The sequence below is a fragment of the Mustela putorius genome, unplaced genomic scaffold, assembly GCF_011764305.1.
Source record: "Mustela putorius furo isolate JIRA1106 unplaced genomic scaffold, ASM1176430v1.1 tig00003853_pilon_pilon_pilon, whole genome shotgun sequence".
Classification (NCBI taxonomy): Eukaryota; Metazoa; Chordata; class Mammalia; order Carnivora; family Mustelidae; genus Mustela; species Mustela putorius.
The window spans coordinates 878947-898493 of record NW_025422005.1 but is presented as its reverse complement, the minus strand read 5'-3'; the positions used below and the strand labels follow the sequence as shown (position 1 = coordinate 898493).

Sequence of the window (19547 nt, the reverse complement as noted above, 5' to 3'; positions counted from 1 at the left end):
GCCCCCTGGCTTGCAGCAATGCAGGCTGAGCTGGGAGCAAGGCACACGCACGTTCACGCGGGCCACGGCAGACCCCATAGCCGGCCCATACCCGCACGCGCCACGGCCACGCTACCCTCCGCCGGGGCCCCCACGCCAGGCGGCCGGCCCCACATGAGCCCGAGCGTCCCGGGACTGCCCAGCCGGCTGACAGGCCTCGCTGCCCGGGGGCGCGTCTCCTTCCGGCTCCCCCCGCACCACCCGCACGGCAGGGCGCGCTCCTCTGGGGCCTGCTTTGCTAAAAATCTGTCCCCTCTCCCCACTCTGCCCCCCACCCCCCTCCGCGGCTCAGAGCCCCGCGGCCGCAGCCCTGCCCCGGGCCTGGAGCATCGTGCGGCCCCGAGGCTGCGGGGCCAGGCCGCCGTCCCGACCCCAGCCTCCTCCGGGCAGCATCAACACCGCGCGCTCGGCCTGCAGCGCCGGGAGGAAGGGCAGGGGCTCCGCGCGGCACTCACCGGGCTTTCTTCTCCCGCCGGCTCGGCACAGGCAGTTTTTATGCTCTACGGAGCGGTGGGCGTGAGGGGGGGCATCTTCCTTCCCTTCCCCGCGCCGCCGCTGCCCTGCGCTCCCGCGGACCCACAATGGGCAGGGTGCGCTCCCGGCGAGCAGCAGATATTTAAAGGCAGGCTGGCCGGCCGGCCCCCGCCTCTCACATCCCTGCCTCCTCGTGTCTCCAGGCCGGGTGGTACCCAGCTCCCCTGGGAAGCCGGAGCCAGCAGCTGAGGCACCAGCTAAAACACGGCCTGGATGCCCAGGAGCTGACGTCACATGAAAACAAGCATCTCTGCAGGACGGTCCTGGAAGGCGGCGCGGGGCAGCGGCCCAGGGGAGGGAGGCTCAGCCTGAGAGCGCTGCGGGGCCAGAGCCCGGATGGCCGGCCCCCCCACGCCCCCAATCAGGCCCCCGGGTGGGGTGCGGGGAAGCACCTGGGCGTGAGGGACCTCCGGCCGTGTGCACAGAGGCCCGGAAAGCGCCCACACAAATGCTCACGGGCTCCAAGGCCTGGGTGCTGTGGCCGGGGAGGGAAGGCAGGACGGAGGCCATGGTCCCGGCTGTTGTGGCTAGATGGGAGTCCAACCCCGATTCCCTCCAATTCCATAAAATCCCGGGAAAAGGACGGAGCCCGTCCAGCCTCCCTGGAGTTGCCAGACCAACACTGACCCTACATGGTCCGAGGGGCTTGGGAGGTCAGGACAAACCTCTCCCTGACCCGGCTCCAGCAGGCACACAGGGTGGTCAGCACCCCGCGGGTCCGGGAGCAGGCTCCTGGCTTGAACCACCCTGCCCATCCCTTATCGGCAGGCGCCAGGCTCCCGCATCTGTGCTCACTGCTGTGCAGGCACGGACTTGGGGCCGAAGCTCTGGGTTCGAACTCCTGCGCCTTCAGGTGATGGAGCTGGGGCCCGAGGTCGCTGGGGAGCTCCAGCTGCCTGGCCAGTCCGTGTGCGGGCATCGCATCCGCTGTGTGTCTCATGAACACAACACTCAGAGGCGCCACTGGAGGCCAGGGGCCCCCGTCTGCCCCTGGAAGGGAGGGCTGGTGAACAGCAGGGCTCTGGGCTCGGAGCCCCATGCCAGGAATAGCTCATGGTTTCTCGAGGTGCGGAAATCACACAGAACACAACCTCCACAGATTTCGGGGCCCGTAAATAAAGTTCATTGTGCCTCATTTGTTTGGCTTGAGCTGCTGCAATACGAACCACACATATACTACCGGGGCGTTTCCAGAAAGCCTGCAGACCCTACGACGGCAAAGTCGTAGGATAACAGACCAAGCACATCTACAGGGGGCCCCGCAGGAGATGCACACGTCTCCCGATCCACTGTCAGGCCTCATCCACAACCAGCTTCGCGCCACCGCCCTTGTCCTCCCGACAAGCATCGGCCCCTCCAACCTAGACCAAAACACCCGGTTCCAAAGAACCCCAGAAAACCCGGGCTCCACTGGCAATTGCTAATTTTAATGGAAGCCTATTTTCGGTGGATAGCTAGCTTCTCCAGTATGTTGCAAGTAATTTGAGACAAAGCTGAGTGAAACTGGATTTTTAATAAAACAACAGACATCTGTACCAACTCCGGGGACAGGCATATTTCAGAAGTATTCCGAGGTGACTGGCCCACCCGGGGCCTGGAGGACACTCCCAAGGGCTTTGGCCCCTGAGTCTCTGCCCCAGCAACCGGTCAGCGGAGAGCCCCACACACCCCGGGGCTCGGCTTACCACCCCCCTGCAAAAGGTGACGCAGGGGGTTGAACACACCTGAGCAGCCCGGGCTGCAGTGAGGGGCCCTTACTGAGGCTCAGACGTGCCCGAAGCCCTTGGAGACTCGGGGACACTCACACAGCCAGGCCCACACTATCCCAGACACAGACTCACATTCCAGAGGGATCAAAGACCAAAATGCAAGAAACTAAATTCTTCTACCCTTTGGTGTAGCCAGGGAGGAAAATATTAACAGATTTGAACATGGAAAACTCAAACGTTAACGTTTCCGTGTGACCAGAGGCATGAAAAGGCACATGAGGGAGGAGGGCCTGGGAGGAGCGTCTGCAGCGCGCACCGAAGCCGCAGAGCCAGGCCGGAGGCAGGACCGGCGTGGCTGCCCACGGACGTGCCCACGGGGAGAAACACAGCGAGTGAGGCCCGGGGCCCCGGTGGTCTTGAGGGGACCCATGAGGCCACAAGGCCCTCCTATGCTGCCGTCCAGGGGTCGCCTGGGGCAGTCTGTGCAGAGCCAGCAGGCGTCCCCCCTCAGACGCTGGAGCTGCCACGTTACTCCTGCACCTCCAAAGCCACCCAGAGCCACCGCGGGCCCCTCCGAGCCCACCGTCCCCACAGAGCCTGCACCCACCAATCTGCCAGGATTCTCGATTCCTTATCATGCCACATACGTGTCCTGGAACGCCTTGGAAATACACTGCCACGTGGCGGGAGGGACCCTCCTGGGTCTCTCGGCTCCTGTAGGGCCCTTGCTGCCGACTGCAGGGAGCCGGGCCTCCCAGCCGAACCCCCAGAGCACGTTCACCTCCATCACGGCACCGGACGGGCACGGTGGCGCCCACAGAGGTCCGCCCCAACGGGGCCCAGGACAGAACTGAAGTCAGGCCCCCTTCAAAGTGGGGGGCCGTCCCGGGGCCCCGTTGACGGTGACTTGGGAGGATGCCTGCACACACACATAGTGATCAGTCTTTAAGGTGTGGCCAAAACAAGGCTACCAGTTTCGAGCTTTCGGACCTAGAACGGGTGCAAGATGCCAACAGCAGTACAAGTCACAAGGGCCCGAGGGCCGTGTCCATCCATCCATCCATCCACCCGTCCATCCATGCACAAAGAGAGAAGCAAACTGCAGGAAATCCACACAATGAAACACAACCGAGTCCTATAAAGGGAAGAACAGCCGGACAGAAGGGAGTAAGGAAGGAGAGAGCCACGCACGATCAACAGGACCCGACAGCCACACTCCCGCCTCCGGGGAGCCCGCGGGACGCTGTCCCGGAGAGCGCACACACACCGTGCCCACCGTCTCCGTGCGCCTCCGAAGACAGACAGAGTGTGTTCTCTGCCTACAGCAGGACGCAGTTAGCCACAAACCACAGAGAGAAACTGGAAAAGTCACCCGTGCCTCCAAATGAAACAAAACAGCCTTGAACAACCAACGGACCAAAGGAGAAGTCACGAGGGAGAGAAAAGAGATGCGAGCGACCAGAAGCACAGAAGCGCTTCCAGGGCGCGGGTCACGCTGCGGGGCCCTCCTGCTGGGACCACCACCCCGTGACCCCGACCTCACCGTGACCACCAGCCAACTAACGTCCTGACTTAAGAGAAAAAGGAAAAACAAAGTAACCCACAGCCAGGAGAAGGCTGGAAATCGCGAGGACCGGGGCAGAGATCCACAAAATTGGAAACAACAGGGGGAAAAAAAATCAATGAAACCAAAAGTTAGCTCTTTGAAAAGATCAAGAAAATTGACAAACTTTTAGCTAGAGGAACTAGGAAAGAAAAATGATTCAAATTACTGAACTTGGAAATTAAAGCAGGACAATTCCTACCACTGATGCCATAGAAATAAAAGGAACCCAAGGCAACCTGGGAACCGGCGGCGGCACGAACTGCCCGGCCCAAGCCCCGAAGAAACAGGAACTATAAACCGATCCACCACCAGCAGAGACAGCAGCAATAATCGAAGATCTCCCGACAAGAAGATCACTGGCCCAGACGGTTTCACCGGCGGATTCCACCAAACATGTAAAGAGCCAACACCAACTCTCAAGCGTTCCTAAAACACCGAAGAGGAGGGAACTTGCCTGAGCCGTTCTAGGAGCCTGGCCTCACTGGCGCCAAAGCCGGGCAGAAAACCCTGCAGGGAGGGAAAACCACGGACAGATGTTCTCGTGATCACCAGCGGAAAGCCCCCGGCAACATTCTGGCCAACAGAACTGAGCCGCACAGGGAAAGCGTCCACCCTGGGGCCAAGTGCCACCTGCCCCCAGAACACGAGCACGGCTTGTGGACGAAAGTCCACTCGGGGCAACACCCACGAACACAACGGAGGGAAAAAAACACACGATCATCTCCACGGACGCAAACAAGGTATCTGAAGAGTGGAACATCCTTCAGGATAAGAACAGTCACTAAACCGGGGGACGCCAAGGCGGCAGAGGGGAGAGCCAAAGAAGGGAGGGCGCAGGAGGCGCTGGCTGAGAGAGGCTTCTGGTGGGGGCTGTGGGCGCCGCAGACCACGAGGTCTGACCACGGAAGGAATTCCTCGAGCAGCTGGACGCAGCCCGGCGGCCGGCGGCTCCCGGAGTGTCTCCAGGCTGCGTCAGACACGCATCAAGCTCTCCGCGCCGGGGACCAGGCTACTTGGTGCCTGGGTTTAGAGACTAACGTTACAGAAATGGACAACTCCACGTTTCCGATCTAAATAGGCAGTTTTGGGGGTGTCCAGGTGCCTCCGTCAGCGGGGCCTCCGACTGGATGTCAGCTCCGGTCGTGATCGCAGGGTCACGGGCTCTGCGCGGGGCGTGGAGCCGCTCCGGACTCTTCCCTGCCCTCCCCTGCTCCCACGAGTGCGTGCTCTCTACAACCAGGGGCGCCGGGGGGGCTCCGCGGGTTGGGCATCTGGCTTCGGCTCGGTGGTGATCGCAGGTTCCTGGGATGGAGCCCCGCATCGGGCTGCCTGCGCGGCGGGAAGCCTGCTTCTCCTCCCTCTCCCTCTGCCCTGCTTCTGTCTCTGACAAACGAAAAAGATTCTTTAGAAAAAACTAAAATTAAAATAAAAACAAACAGGGACGCCTGGGTGGCTCAGTGGGTTAAAGCCTCTGCCTCAGGCTCAGGTCATGATCCCAGGGTCCTGGGATCGAGCCCCGGATTGAGCCCCACATCGGGCTCTCTGCTCAGCAGGGAGCCTGCTTCTCCCCTCTCTCTCTCTCTCTGCCTGCCTCTCTGCCTACTTGTGATCTCTGTCTGTCAAATAAATAAATAAAATCTTAAAAAAATAAATAAATAAAATAAAATAAAAACACGTAAATAGGCGGTTTATTTACTCAGAGTGCTGGACGAGCCCGGCTGAGGCTGCTGCCGGGTTTCTGACAGAGCTTGGGACTGCAACTGAGCTCCACATCCTTCTGACAGGTACTCAATTTTTATTTTTAAGATTTTATTTATTTACTTATTTGTCAGAGAGACAGAGAGCAGGAGCACGGGGAGCGGCAGGCAGAGGGCGAGGGAGAAGCAGACTCCCGGAGGAGCCACGAGCCGGAGGCAGGACTGTACCCCAGGACCCCGGGGTCATGATCCGAGCCGACGGCAGACGCTTACAGGGCCACCTGGGCATCCCTCAACTTTTAAAACACTCAACAAACAAGGCACCAGGGTCATCAGGCGCCCGTTCCTCCCCACAGGACCACGCGATTAGCTCAGTTCTGACACCACTACGTCTGATCCCACACGGGAAGGGCTCCGTCCTACAAGACCCCGCCCCCCCGACTCCAGTCACCAATCCGGGGTGTCACCCGTGCTCCTGAAAGATCAGGCTCGGCCACAATCCCCTCCTGGGTGTGATTAAATTGCTAGAGTGACTGCATTAACTCGGGGACAGCCGGAGGAGATGCCCAGGGAAAGGTATCGGGAAGAGCCCGGGGCTTCTGTCCTCTCCGGGCAAGCCGCTCTCCCCACATCGCCGTGTCTTCATGAACCCAGAAGCTCCATGAACCCTCCTTTTGGGGTTTTATAGAGGTTCAGTTCATAAGCATGACTGACTGACCCGGCAAGCCCTGTCCCCCCAGAGGTCAGAAGGGAGGGTCGGAGGCTCCAATCCCTCCCGACAAGGTCTTTCTGGCCACACACCCCCCTCCAGAGGCCCCACCCTAAATCACCTCATTAGCATCAACTCCTAGTGTTCCAAAGGGACTCTTTTTTTTTTTTTAAAGATTTTATTTATTTATTTGTCAGAGCGAGCGAGCACAGGCAGAGGCAGAGGGAGAAGCAGGCTCCCTGCTGAGCAAGGAGCCGGATGTGGGACTCGATCCCAGGACCCTGGGATCATGACCTGAGCCACCCAGGCATCCCTCCAAAGGGACTCTTAATGATTGATGAGACAATGCCATCAGTCAGGAGACCCCGGGGGACTTCAGAGCTCTGCCAGAACCTGGGGGCCAAGGCCACATGCACTCCTCATTCCAGCACAGATGGAAACTACCTTCACAGAGTCAAAGCCGTATATGCAAGCCCCCAGCAAGACTGAGAGCTTTTCCTCCGAGATCAGGAACAAGACAAGGAAGCCCATTCTTCTCTGCACACAGTGGGGAAGTTCTAGCAGGAGCAATCAGGCAACAGAAAAGTAAGGGCACAAAAACTGGAAAGGGAGAAGTAAAATGACCTCTGTTTGCAGATGATACAGAAAACCCTAATGATTCCACAAAAACGCTGTCGGAACTAATAAATTCAGTAAAATGGGACACAAAGCCAACACACAAAACCCAGTTGCATTTTTACACACAAACAACGAACTATCCAAAAAAGAAATCGAGACAACAGTTGCATTTTACAGTAGCATCAAAAATGAAACACTTCAGAGTAAGCCTAGCAGTAAAAGCAGTAAAAGACTTGGGACACCAAAAACCACAAAACAGTGCTGAAAGGGATCAAATGGGACAAACGCAGTAGGACATCCCATGTGCTGGGTTAGAAGGCGTAATACTGCCATCGTGTTCAGTCATCCGACCCAACCTACAGATTCCACGCAATCCCTACCAAATCCTAATGACATGGTTTGCAGAAACAGAAATACCCATCCTAAAAATCATCTCGAGGGACCTAGAATAGCCAAGCCACCTGGAAAAAGAACAAAGCGGAAGGCCTTACATCCCCTGATTTTAAAAACTTCCTACAGTAACAGAAAAATGAGATATTGGCATAGAGACAGAAAACATGAAGTCCAAGAGAATAGAGAGCCCAGAAACCAACCCTCCCGGGGCGTCCGATGGTTCTTAGCGAGGGCGCTGCGACCATCCAATGCGGAAAGGTGGTTCTTTCCAGCAAACGGTGCTGGGAAAACCAGATATCCACACGAGAAAGGATGAAGTTGGACCCCTACCTCACACCATATACAAAATTAACCCCACATGCATCAAAAACCTAAAGGTAAAGGCTGAATTTATAAAACTCTCAGAAGAAAATAGAGGGTGAAACCAGACCACGTTGTACTTGACAAGGATTCCTGGATGCGGCACCACAGGCAACAAAAACAAGCCAAGGGCCGGCTGCGCGTGAACAGACACACCAAATGTGGTCAGAATGGCAGGACAGAAGGCCGGGAGCCAGGGGCTGGGGGTCAGTGCTTACTGGGGACAGAGCGCCCTCTTACAGGATGAGGGACGTTCTGGAGCTGGACGGTAGAGCTGGTTGCACACAACGCAAATGTAATTCGTATCAATGAACCGTACACTTAGCGGTCAGGGTGGTAAGTTTCAGGTCCTGTGTAATTTACCCCAGTACAAAACTGGGAAAGAGGAATGTCGTTGTGACACCTGCTACAAAGGCATGGGCTTTGGAAACACCAAGCTAAGTAGAAGGACCCCGTTACAAAACACCACAGGCCACGTGATTCCATGACCACAAGTCCAAACCAGGTAACCCCACAGAGATGGCAGGAGGCTGAGCGGGGCTGGCTGGGGCTGGCTGGGGAGTGGCTGCTGATGGGCAGGACAGGCCCCAGAAGTAGGCAGACGGGGCACAGCATGGAGTGGACTGAATGCCACAGAACCATTCACTTTATGGGGGTTATACATTCTATGTTACGGGCACTCCACACGATTTTTTTTTAATTTTTTAAAAGATTTTATTTATTTATTTGACAGAGAGAGATCACAAGCAGGCAGAGAGGCAGGCAGAGGGGGCAGGGGGAAGCAGGCTCCCTAATGAGCAGAGAGCCCGATGCGGGGCTCAATCCCAGGACCCTGAGATCATGACCTGAGCCAAAGGCAGAGGCTTTAACCCACTGAGCCACCCAGAGGTCCCCTACAGGATTTTTTTAAAGATTAATTTATTCCAGAGACTGAGCGAGTGCGTGCACGGTGGGGAGGGGCAGAGGGCAAGGGAGAATCCTCAAGCAAACTCCGCACTAAGCACAGGGCCCGTCTCGGGGCTCGACCCATGACCCCAAAATCATGACCCAAGTCAAAACCCAGACTTGGACGCTCCGCCAACTGAGCCACCCAGGCACCCCAGTCTATACACTCGGGCTACAGAACCGGTTAAATCGAGATTTACAGCCTGAGCAGGAGGGGCTGGGAGGTGTTCGGCTGAAAGCGGACGCAGCCCCGGCTGGAGTGAGGTGGTCTTCCCGCTGCCCATGCCCAGGTGCCACCACGGGACCACGTTTCCGCTGCCTGTTGTCTCTGGCCACCGTCCGCCAGTCCATCCAGCCCCCTTCATGCGGCCCTGACACAGCTCAGGGCCGCAGTTCGCGTGGCACCTGTCGGGCCCTCGCACTCCCTGGGCACCAGGCGTGCTGCTCGAGGCCAAGAACACTGAACATGAAAGCCCACGCAGGCACCAAAACCACACAACACACCCAGTCCGTGGTGGCCATCAGTGGCCGGAACTGTCCAAGATGGGCGTGGAAATCAAGCCAAAAGAGTAAAATACCCGGGAGACACCTGCACTCACAGAGCCCAGGAGCCCGGGACCCCTCGTGAGGGCTCTCTGCTCCCTGCCCTGGCCAGCGAGGTGAGCCTGGTGCTCGGCTGCAGACCTGTGGGGCAGGGATCCGCGGGCAGTGAGACACGGGTCAACGGCCCCCAGCCCGTCCTGGGGACTCAGCCAGGGCCCAGGGCCGGTGGGATGATCACCCATGAGGACACAGGCCGGCGGGACAGCCAGGGCGGTGCGGCTTCAAGTTCACATTCCTACATTCCCCTGCGGTGACACAATCTGCTGCCCGGCCACGCCTACTCCTACCTGCCGCAGGGACCCCAGCCCACACAAGGCCAGGCCGGGCCTGGGGGGCGTCCGGGCTGGCTTCCCTCCAAGGCTCCTCCGCGGCTGCCCAGGGCCCCTGCGGGCCTTTCTGTCGGCGTCACCGTGTCTGCACCTCGTGGCCCGCCCAGGCCGTCCCAGCACCCACGGCACGTCACACCTCATAACCCTCTCTGGGCCCACAACCCAGCAGCGCCCAAGCCCCACGCTCAGCAAGGCCGTGCAACCACACGCGTGCCCTGGCCCATCTGGTCTCCCTTCCCCAGAGGGGCCACTGCTGGAACCTTCTTTTCCACGGGACACTGCCTCTGCACAGCTCCTCACCTCCGACTCTCAGCCGCAGCCCCCTCCCAGCCTCGGCCGCTCCCCCCAAACCCCCACCCCAAGCTACACAATCGCTGTGTGATGTGGAGCACTCCCGTGTCTATGGGGCCTATCGCCTGCCCTAGCTGGGAGGTCCTGGGGTGCCCGCGGCCCCCCACCCAGCCTGTGTGCGGCACATACAAGCAGGACTGAGGGAAGGAACGTGTCCCTGTGCCTCCTCACACTCTCCCCAAAACCGCCCCGCTGTCCGCTGCCTATAGGCTGGCTGTGGCCGAGACCCAGCCAGCCCCGGCCCTTCTGGCCTCATCAGACAGCCCGCTCCACTGCGGCCAGGAGTCCAGAGTCCGCATGGCCCTATAGCCTGGCCGGTGGCTCCATCAGGGTCCCCTGGTCCCTGTTCCCTTTAGAAGCCCCAAGACCAGACCCCAATCTCAGCCACTCTCTCCTCTATGCTAAGGGCCCCCAAATCTATCTTCAGCCCCGTTGCTTTCCTAAACCCAAGAATGACGCACACAACTCTCCACTCACCATCTCCCCAGGGCCTAGCGGCCGGCCGGCCGCCCGGCCTCTGCTCAAAGGCTCCAATCTGCTCGGGGCTGAGCCAGGGAACTGGCTTAGCCCCCAGGCCCTTGCTCCCGGGAGGAGCGACAGCTCCGACAGCTCCACGGGCCAGAGGAGGGTCTGGGTTGTTGGTGAGCAATTATGCCCCACATGGGGGCTCTGGCCTCAAGGACAAAGTGGGACCAGAGAGCTCTGACCAGCCTGGGGTCCGGTGGTCCCTGGGACAAGGCCAGAAGCTCTGTCCTGGACCCACTGCCCCTCGACTTCTTCCCGTATCAACAGACCCACATCCCTGCATTCCGGGGGGCCAGTGTGGGCCGGAGAGAGGGCACATGGCCAGGTCTGGGGGTGGCTGGGACAGATGCCTGGGCCCTTCCCTCCTCGGGGAGCACGGCACTGCTGGCACTGTTCCTCCTGGCACCAAGGGACCAAGCCGGTGTCCTGAAGGCAGCCCTAGTCAGCCAGAGCGCACACTGGCAAAGACAGGCGCGCCCGTGGAAACCCCATGTCAGGGCACCTCGACCGCTCACTCTGCCTTCGGTCACCTCGCGAGGACACACATTCCTAAGCCGCGGCCACAACAGGCACCCGGTCTGCACCCTCCTGACACTTGAATCGAGAATTCAAGCCCCGACGTGCAACACAAGTCATAGAGGACGGCAGTACTCACTGTCTTCTCCCGGACAAGGCATGCCTGGCTGCTCGGGGGTGCTGGGGAACACTGGAGAGAGGGAGAGAGAGCAGTCTGTCACTAAGCGCGGCCACGGAAGGTCCCACGCCACGTCAGGCTGACCGGACGGACCCCCACGAAGCCCACATAGCTGACCAGCCTGCTCTGAGGGGGTGCTCCTTGCGGCACAACTGTGGAAACCCAAACGTGCTTTAAAAGGACTTTGAAACGCAGTGAAAACCTCTGGGGGAGAAGCAGTGGGGGACCCTGGACCAGAGCTGCCCCAGGAGGCCTCCCGACTCACAGCGGTAAATTTAACATGCAAGTTAGGAGCAGCACCTACTTCAAAATGGACTTTTTTTTTTTTTTTAAGATTTTATTTATTTATTTGACAGAGAGAGAGATCACAAGCAGGCAGAGAGGCAGGCAGAGAGAGAGAGAGAGAAAAGCAGGCTCCCTGCTGAGCAGAGAGCCCCATGCGGGACTCGATCCCAGGACCCTGAGATCACGACCCGAGCCGAAGGCAGCGGCTTAACCCACTGAGCCACCCAGGCGCCCCCAAAATGGACTTTTGAAAGCACATTAGACTCTGTTTTGCACTCAAGGTGCAGTTCAAAATTAAATATCTTAAAATACATCCTGGGCTTCCCTCATGGATTACTCAGATAGGAGCTTACAAAGTATTAACACTTAACTGAAGCAACCGCTTCCTTATCTAGAAACTAACGCTGTCTTTGGAAAGCACCACCATCAAGAAAGCGGGCCGGGTGAGGGCTCCCAGCGCAAACCCCATGTCCGGGCAGAGCTGCAGAAGCGGGACCCTGCAACCACCACTGGCCCCGCCCCAGGGAGAACATGGAACCACGGAACCCCTGGTTGAGAGCACCGGTCCCAGCGGGGTCAGGCTTGGCTCAGCTGTCCCTGCCCACCTGCCTGGCCAAGGGTCTGGGCTGCACAGGAGCGAAGGCAGACATGGCTGGTCAGAGCCATGCTCAGACACCCCGAAGAACCCCCAGGAGTGTCGGGGGGCAGCCTGAAACCCCCAATTCAGACTATACTGAAATCATAATTCCTACTTCCCATGATCAGTCTATAAAGCAGCTCTGAGCTTCTCAGAGAACAGCTGTGAGCCGGGAGACGGGCTCAGGGAGGGTCTCATCCACCCCAAGTGCCCCCTCTTCCACCTGTCCTCCTACACTCTAGGCCGGGACCCTTCCAGCTTCCCAAAAGGTGGAGGCCGGTGAGAGGGCCCAGGCTTCTGATGTACCAGTGATGCTGGCCTCCAGGGCACGGGGACAATGAGGACCAGCAACCAGAACCCAGGCCCCTGTGTCTAGTGAGAAGGAGCTTTTCTGACTCTTTACCAGCTACCGCTATTTTATTTAGGTTAACAAGATGTAAGAGAAGAAACAAACCCAAATCACACTATATTCAACATCCTTAAGTTCTCTGGAATCCTAAGATTTTAAACCATGATCCCCGATGTGTTCTCCAGTCCCCCTGGCCATCTGGAAACCACACTGGGCTCCCACCACCCCAGACCACAGTGGGACCAGCCCACCCCCCCCCGGCTGCCACTGACCGTGAATGGCGAGCCCCTCGTCCCTGCGCTGACAGGCCAGACGGAAGGCCTCCTCCAGCTCCATCTGGGAGGACACGGTGCAGGGGTCACCTAGGCAGGGCAAGAGACATCGCTGAGGCTGCCGCAGGCCCGAGGCAAAGGGGTCCAACTCAGGCTAGGAAGGGCAGAGTCTGGCTACTCGTGACCAGTCGCCCACTGTGGAGCTGGGAGACCCGAGAACAGGTGACGGGATGGGGGGGTCCACATCAGAACCGGCGGATCCCCAGTACGAGCCCCAAGAAGTCTAGCTCCAGAGCCAAACCATGCTAACGTTCCTGGCTTGGACGAGATGAAGGACATTCTTCTTCGGTTAGTCCTCAGTGAAAGGAAAGGCTCCCTGCCCCCATCCTGGAGAGGAACACAGAAAGGCACAGAACCAACGCCCCAGGGGGTTACTCTGCAGCTCCCCTGTGTCCTCCCTGGCAGCTGGACTGTGTCCCCACCTCCCAGCTTTCTCAGATGTGTGTCTGACTGACAGACAGAGGGATGCAGAGGGGAGGTGGGGAGGGCGCTGTGGGGTCTCGCTGCTTACCCTCCAGCTCTCCCTGAGCTGAAAAGGAGAGCGAGCTCATCCTTCCAAATCACCCACTGGAAAGCCCAGAACAGGAGAGAGGGAAGGGCCATGGGCTGGCCCCAGGTGGGGACAGAGACCCCTGCAGCCCTCTCCGCATCTGCCCTTCCCTGTCCCCGCTCCCACCCCGCTCCCGCTGTGAGCAGCCTCTCCGGGAAGTGATTTCCAGCACCCTACGGGGAAGACGGCTGTTCACTAGCTTAATCCCATAATTTTAAATCTCCTCAGAGAGGGGCTGACCTAACTTTGGACAGAGGGAGATCCAGAGATTCGCGGTCGGACGGACAGAAGACCAAGGGCTCTACCTTCTCTGTCCACCCACTTCAGGGTGAGCGGGTGTGTGTGATGGAGACCGCACATCTCTCTCACTTCCTCACAGAGCTCCTCGAAGGTCATGGCTGCATCCAGGCTGGTGATCAGGATGTCCCTGGGGCAAAGAGGGTGGACATGTGTCACCAAGAAGTACATTTAAATCAAATTAAATACTGGTTAATTGAGTTATTGATTACACAGAGGGAAATTTTCCCAAACAAAATATCACAGCCCCCCCCCACCCCCGCAAATAGAACCACTGGCCACAGTCTTGTTTTCTAATCGGTATCACGAATGCCCTTGCACGGAGAGACCTATCCCGCGCCCGGATGTCCCTACGTGGGGAGGCGGGTGGTAAGAATGAGGCGGGGGTATCAGAAAGCCAGGCGAGCACACGCTCAGTCGCCAGGTTCCAAGTCAAAAGGTCACATAGGAGGGCTGCAGGGGTGGGGTGGGGTGTGGACACAGTTCGCTCAACTTAAGCCCACTGGCTTCATCAGACCTTCCCCCAAGCAGACACACGAACAGCAGCCTGGGCTCGAGCTGGAGAGAAGGAAAACCCGACGTGGCTGTGCCTGTGAGCTCAGAAAAGTGGACGTGAGACTCGACCTGGCAAAGCAGGGTCTCCAACACCGGTGTGCCTCGCCTGGAGGTCCCCCCGAAATACAGGTGCTGCTGGACCCCGGTGTTGGCACATCCTCCAGAGGCCAAACTGGGGGCTCCCTATTTTTCAGAATGACGTCTTCAATGGGTCTGACCTCCCGCTGCAGCCCTGCTGCCCCCAAACCACCTTCCAGCAGCGAGAGGGCAGCACAGCCCCACCCAGGGACAGAACTCGAGGGGTCGAGGGGTCGGTCAGACACGCGCAGCTCCTGGTGCTTCCCAGGACCAGCCTCATTAGAGCACCGAGGCCTGCCCCTCCCAACTCAGAAGGGGAGGCGTCAAGTCCCCCAGGAGAGAGACCAGGCCAGAGGCGCAGAGAGAGCTGGGGTAGGGCAGGAACCCCCCAGGCTGCACGGGGGCTGGAAGCACCGACGGACAAAGGGAGAGTGGGAGGAAGAGGAGGACCAGAGGAAAAGGGACGGGAAGGGCGGGGAGAGGAGAGCGGAAAGCAGGGGAAGGGGGTGGAGGGAAGGGAGGAGGGAATGAGAGGCACAGACGGACGACGGGGGCCTCGTCAGCCCGGGAAACTGGAGCAACAGGTCACATTACTGGCAGTAACCGAAGCGCTCTCCTGAGGCCAAAGTCAGGGGCAGGGCTGGGGACCCTGGAAGCTGCGTCTGGAACTCCCAAGGGCTCCAGTCAACTCTGCCCGTCTCCATCGCTCCTCTTGAACCCAGCCTGGGGGGGGGGGGTCCAGTCCCCGCCCACCCTGGGCTGCTGGGGTGCAGACTTCTTCTCACGGAGGAGCAAGCCTGATTTTCCCCAAAGGAGCTTATCGCTCAGTGCCGCGATTCCTGGATGGGAAGAGGGCTGTCCCTGACACAGGGTCCCCCTTCCTCAGAGTCCACCCACCAGCAAGGCAAGATGTCTGGCCCTCCCATGAGTCTGAGAGCCAGTTTTAATAGGCAAACCACCCTTCCAGGCCAGAAGACAGGACTCGGGGCCCTCTTCTTGGGGGGCTGGCCGTCCTCCTCCCGGAGCCCTGTCCCCAAGGCTCCCACACATGGCGAGGCGGGCAGAAAGGACAGGGGAGTTCCGACCTGAAACCCCAAACAAGGTGCCCTCGCGAGGTCAAGGGCCCATGCCCCTCCTCAGCCTGGAGACGCACGCGGAGATGCACCCGCGAGACCACCGAGACCACCAGCTTAAAGAGGCCACCGCAGAGGAGCTGAGCTCCCGCCGGAGCGCCGCGCGCTCTCGGGCAGAGGCAGGATCCGCCCTCCGGGCGCCGCCCGCCCCAGGGCTGCTCCCCGGGAGGGGCCAGACGCTCCCGGCCTCTGACCCCTGAGACGCCTGCTCGCCCCATTTTACAGCGAGCAGGTCCAGTCCAGCGCGCCGCGGGCGGACGCGAGCTGATCAGAGTCCGAAAGATCGGGTCCCAACAGAGCGGCGCCCGGAGACGTACGCGGACCCCCTCCCCGCCCCGATTCGCGCCCCCGCGGGCAGCTCACTGCACCTGACCTCCCCCCGGGTCGTCACTGTTCTTGCGTATGACCTCTGGCCGGGTAAATGGGGAAAAGTTTAGGAAAATCTTGTGTTTAAAACTCTGCCCGAGGTTCCATTCGGTTAAAACTTGAGTCTTACAGGTTTGCGGCCGTAACGTCCAGTCAACTCCGCAGCGAACCTCAGGGCTGCGCCCAGGGCGGGGGAGCGCGCGGCGACCGCCGCCTCTGGCCCCGCAACCTCCTCCGCGCGGCTCCGGCCCGGGAAGACCTCGCCGGGGCGGGCAGGGACCCGCGCGGCCGCCCGCACCCGCAGCGCTCCGCGCCCCGGAGCCAGAGGCCCCGGCGACCCCGCCCGCCCCGAGCGCTTCAGGGCGCCTCGAACGCCCGTCGCGTCCCGGGCCCCCTCCACGGCGACGGCGCGACAGGACCTCCCGGGGCGCCCCTGGGCCCGGAGGGGCCCCGCTGTCCCCTCCCTCCCGCGCCGCACGAGCGGCGACACGGTCCCCGACGGCAGGCGCGGTCCGGGCCGTCTCCCCGCGCCCGGCTCTGCCCGAGGCCCCCCGGCCCCGCCGTCGGGCGCAGGGCGCTCACCCGCTGTAGTGCGCCTTCAGGCGGACGCGGCAGCCGCTCCCGTCCATCTTGGGGCCGGTCCTGCTGGGCATGGCTAGCTCCGCCGGCCGCCGTCAGCGCCGCGCCCCGGGCACTCGGGCCATGGCGGGGGACCCAGCGGCCGGCCGGGGCGCCAGGTGGGGCGGGCGGCGGAACGCGGAAGGGCGCGCGCGGCGCCGGGACCCGGGGCACGCGCGTGGGGCCGGCCAACTCCGCGGAACTTGGTGGCGGGCCGGGCGGGACGGGGGCACGGCCGGCGGGGACGCGCGAGGGGCGCGCACGGAATCCCGGCGTCAGGCCCGGGGTGGCGCGGGGGGGCGGGGGGAGGGGCACCGAACATGGCCGATTCGAGGCCCAGCGGGCGGCCAATCGGCGGGACGGGCGGTCCCGGGGCGGGGGCGGTGGCACCTGCGGCCAATGAGGGCGAGGCGGGGCCGCTACCTGGGCCAATCCCCGGGGGTCCCCGCGGCGGCGACCCAATGGCTCCGCGCTGGGCGGACTACCTGTCGGGCGGGGCGCGGCCCACCTGCGGCCAATGGAGGCGCGCGCGGCCCGGCTCTGCCCGGCAACCGGAGGCGGTGCGCGGTCGGCCCCGAGCGCCGACCCCTCGGGGAGGTGGGCTCGGGGCACCGCGCTTCCCGGGTGGGTCCCCTGCGCTGCAGCGCCCCGGGAACCTGTTGGAAATGCGAGCTACCTCGGGTGCCCCAGCCCAGGCGCACGGAATGGAAACTCCAGCGGTCTGTGCAAACCAGCCCTGGGTAGTTCGCAGGGGAGCGCGATCCGAAAGTCGCTGGTCTAGGGGACAGTGGGAAAGGGTCGCCGGTGACTTGAGGGATGGGAGCAGAGAACCCAGCCAACGTCGCGGGGACGGTCCGGCTCAGCTGGTTCCCTCGCCCCAGCTGCTCGCCTCTCCTTGCGGAATCCGAGATCCGGTTGTACGGAAGTCTTGTCTACGCTAGCTGGCTGTTCCCACTGCTCCAGATCACTCCTCGGCCGGGACAAGGACACTACATTTACCCACGTCGCCCGCGACCTTCATTTCTGAATCTCCAGCCTCCGTGAGTCTTAATAACCCTGCGGCACTTGATCTGGACAGCCTCGTCTGGACACTCTCCAGGGCCCTGAGGGGCGGCATCCTGGTTGCATCCCCAGGGCCCAAATCTGTGTCTGCATGACCTCAACTGGGCACCAGGTGGGCACCCCAGCTCAGGTCGGCACTCCCCTCGTCCTCCTCTTCCCCACACCACCCAGCCGGCAACCTCTGACCTGGGACTCCAGACCTGGCCAAGCCTTCACGCCCCTCTTGGACAATCAGAGGGGCTTCCAGGACTCCCCATACTCTCATTCCCTGGACACTTCCTGGCACCTCCTGGGAACCAGGCCTGGGGTGAGAACCAAGCGGACAGTCGTGGACATGGAACTCGTATCTCCCTGTACATGGACCCAGAGAAACCTGTTGAAAACCTACCTTTCACCTACCTAAGATGCTGTCCGCTGTCCCCACCTGTCTGTTTCTCTGCTCCTCTTTACAACAAAATGGCCAGGAGCCTGCAGTCCGCATCCCTGCTTCATCTCCCACTGCTTTCTCCCGAGCAACCCCCCCACCACACACCTGCACCGTCATCATCATCTCCTGTGTTTTGAATACAGTGGTGAGTTCTTAGACTTTTTCTTGATCGACCCTTGGCAGTTGTCTGGCCCCTCCTAGAAGATCTTTCCCTAGGGTGCTGCTCTGTGCCCCCCACCCACCCGCATCTCCCTCTGCTGCTTCCTCCTGGTCTCAATCTCTTTTTTTTTTTTTTTAAGATTTTATTTATTTATTTGACAGACAGAGATCACAAGCAGGCAGAGAGGCAGGCAGAGAGAGAGAGAGAAGCAGGCTGCCTTGCCGAGCAGAGAGCCCGATGCGGGGCTCGATCCCAGGACCTGGGCCGAAGGCAGAGACTTAACCCACGGAGCCACCCAGGCGCCCCTAGTCTCACTCTTAAATGCCCCTATCTCTGGCCCCTGTGTCTCATTTCCACTTAGGGCTCCAAACACCAACCTGAGGCAGGTCGCTCCCCTGAACTCCTGCTGAGCCTGATCCCCCCCACCCACACACACGCACACACGTGCGCGCGTGCACGCACACACACACACATACGCCCTCTCACCCCAGCAGATCTTGCTCAGTTCAAAAACCTCCTTTCCGGGGCGCCTGGGTGGCTCAGTGGGTTAAAGCCTCTGCCTTCAGCTCAGGTCATGATCTCAGGGTCCTGGGATCAAGCCCCGCATCGGGCTCTCTGTTCAGCGGGGAGCCTGCTTCCTCCTCTCACTCTCTGCCTACTTGTGATCTCTGTCTATCAGATAAATAAATAAAATCTTAAAAAAAAAAAAAAAAAACGCCTTTCCTTCTTACCCACCCCACGCCTGCGTCGGCAGATCCTGGCAGCGCCGCCTTCAGCATATTTCCAGATTCCTGCCACATCCCCCACCTCCGTTGCTACCCCTGGTCCAAGCCACATGCAGCAGCCTCCAATTTCCTTAAAAACATAAGTTGGTCCATGTCCATCAGTCTGGTGTTTAAAACCCCCAGTGATTACCACTGTTCTCAGGAAAAGTCCACAGGCCCCACAGGAAAAGTCCACAGACCCCACAGGAAAAGTCCACAGGCCCCACAGGAAAAGTCCACAGACCCCACAGGAAAAGTCCACAGGCCCCACAGGAAAAGTCCACAGACCCCACAGGAAAAGTCCACAGGCCCCACAGGATCTGGGCCCCACTCCCTCTGCCTTCATCTCCCACCATCCTCATCCTGCCTCACTCCCTTCCAGATACCTGGCCACTTTGCTTCCGCTTGCCTCAGGGCCTTTGCACATGCTGGCATCCCTCTCCCAGAAGCACCTTTGCCCAGACCCACACTTCCTTTGAGTCTCCACTTAATATCCCTGATGCCCGGGTTACTCAGCTCCCCCGCCGCACCCTGTGGGTGATCCCTCCACAGCCCCAGCATGGCCACGAGAGCTCCATGGCTGTCAGTTGGGCACGAAGGGGATGGGGTACAAGGGCTTGCCATGCCAAGGGAGCAGCACAGTGCCCACGGGGCTGAGCAGGAATCTGCCACGGAGCAGCATCAAGGTGGCAAGTGTGTGTGGGATGCACCTGTCCCTGTGTCAGGCCCCTCAAGCAGCCCATGGCTGGCACCGTGGCCTTGTGCCCTTGACCGTCCAGAGCCCAGCCTGGCACATGGCCTCGGGCAGTCCTGACTGGAGGA

The 19547-nt window shown here is 60.4% G+C and overlaps 1 protein-coding gene across 1 annotated transcript in view; it reads right to left on the bottom strand.

The window, feature by feature from the left end:
- PRKCZ (protein kinase C zeta) overlaps positions 1–16556 on the bottom strand; it is an 89380-nt gene extending 72824 nt beyond the window's left edge. Inside the window, exons 1-4 of the mRNA XM_045063561.1 lie at positions 16277–16556; positions 13571–13692; positions 12656–12745; positions 11074–11124 (exon numbers count right to left, since the gene is read on the bottom strand). Of these exons, the coding sequence (XP_044919496.1) occupies positions 11074–11124; positions 12656–12745; positions 13571–13692; positions 16277–16347 (334 nt within the window). The 5' untranslated portion in view covers positions 16348–16556. The remainder of the gene's footprint in view (positions 1–11073; positions 11125–12655; positions 12746–13570; positions 13693–16276) is intronic.
- Between the last annotated feature and the right edge of the window lie 2991 nt (positions 16557–19547).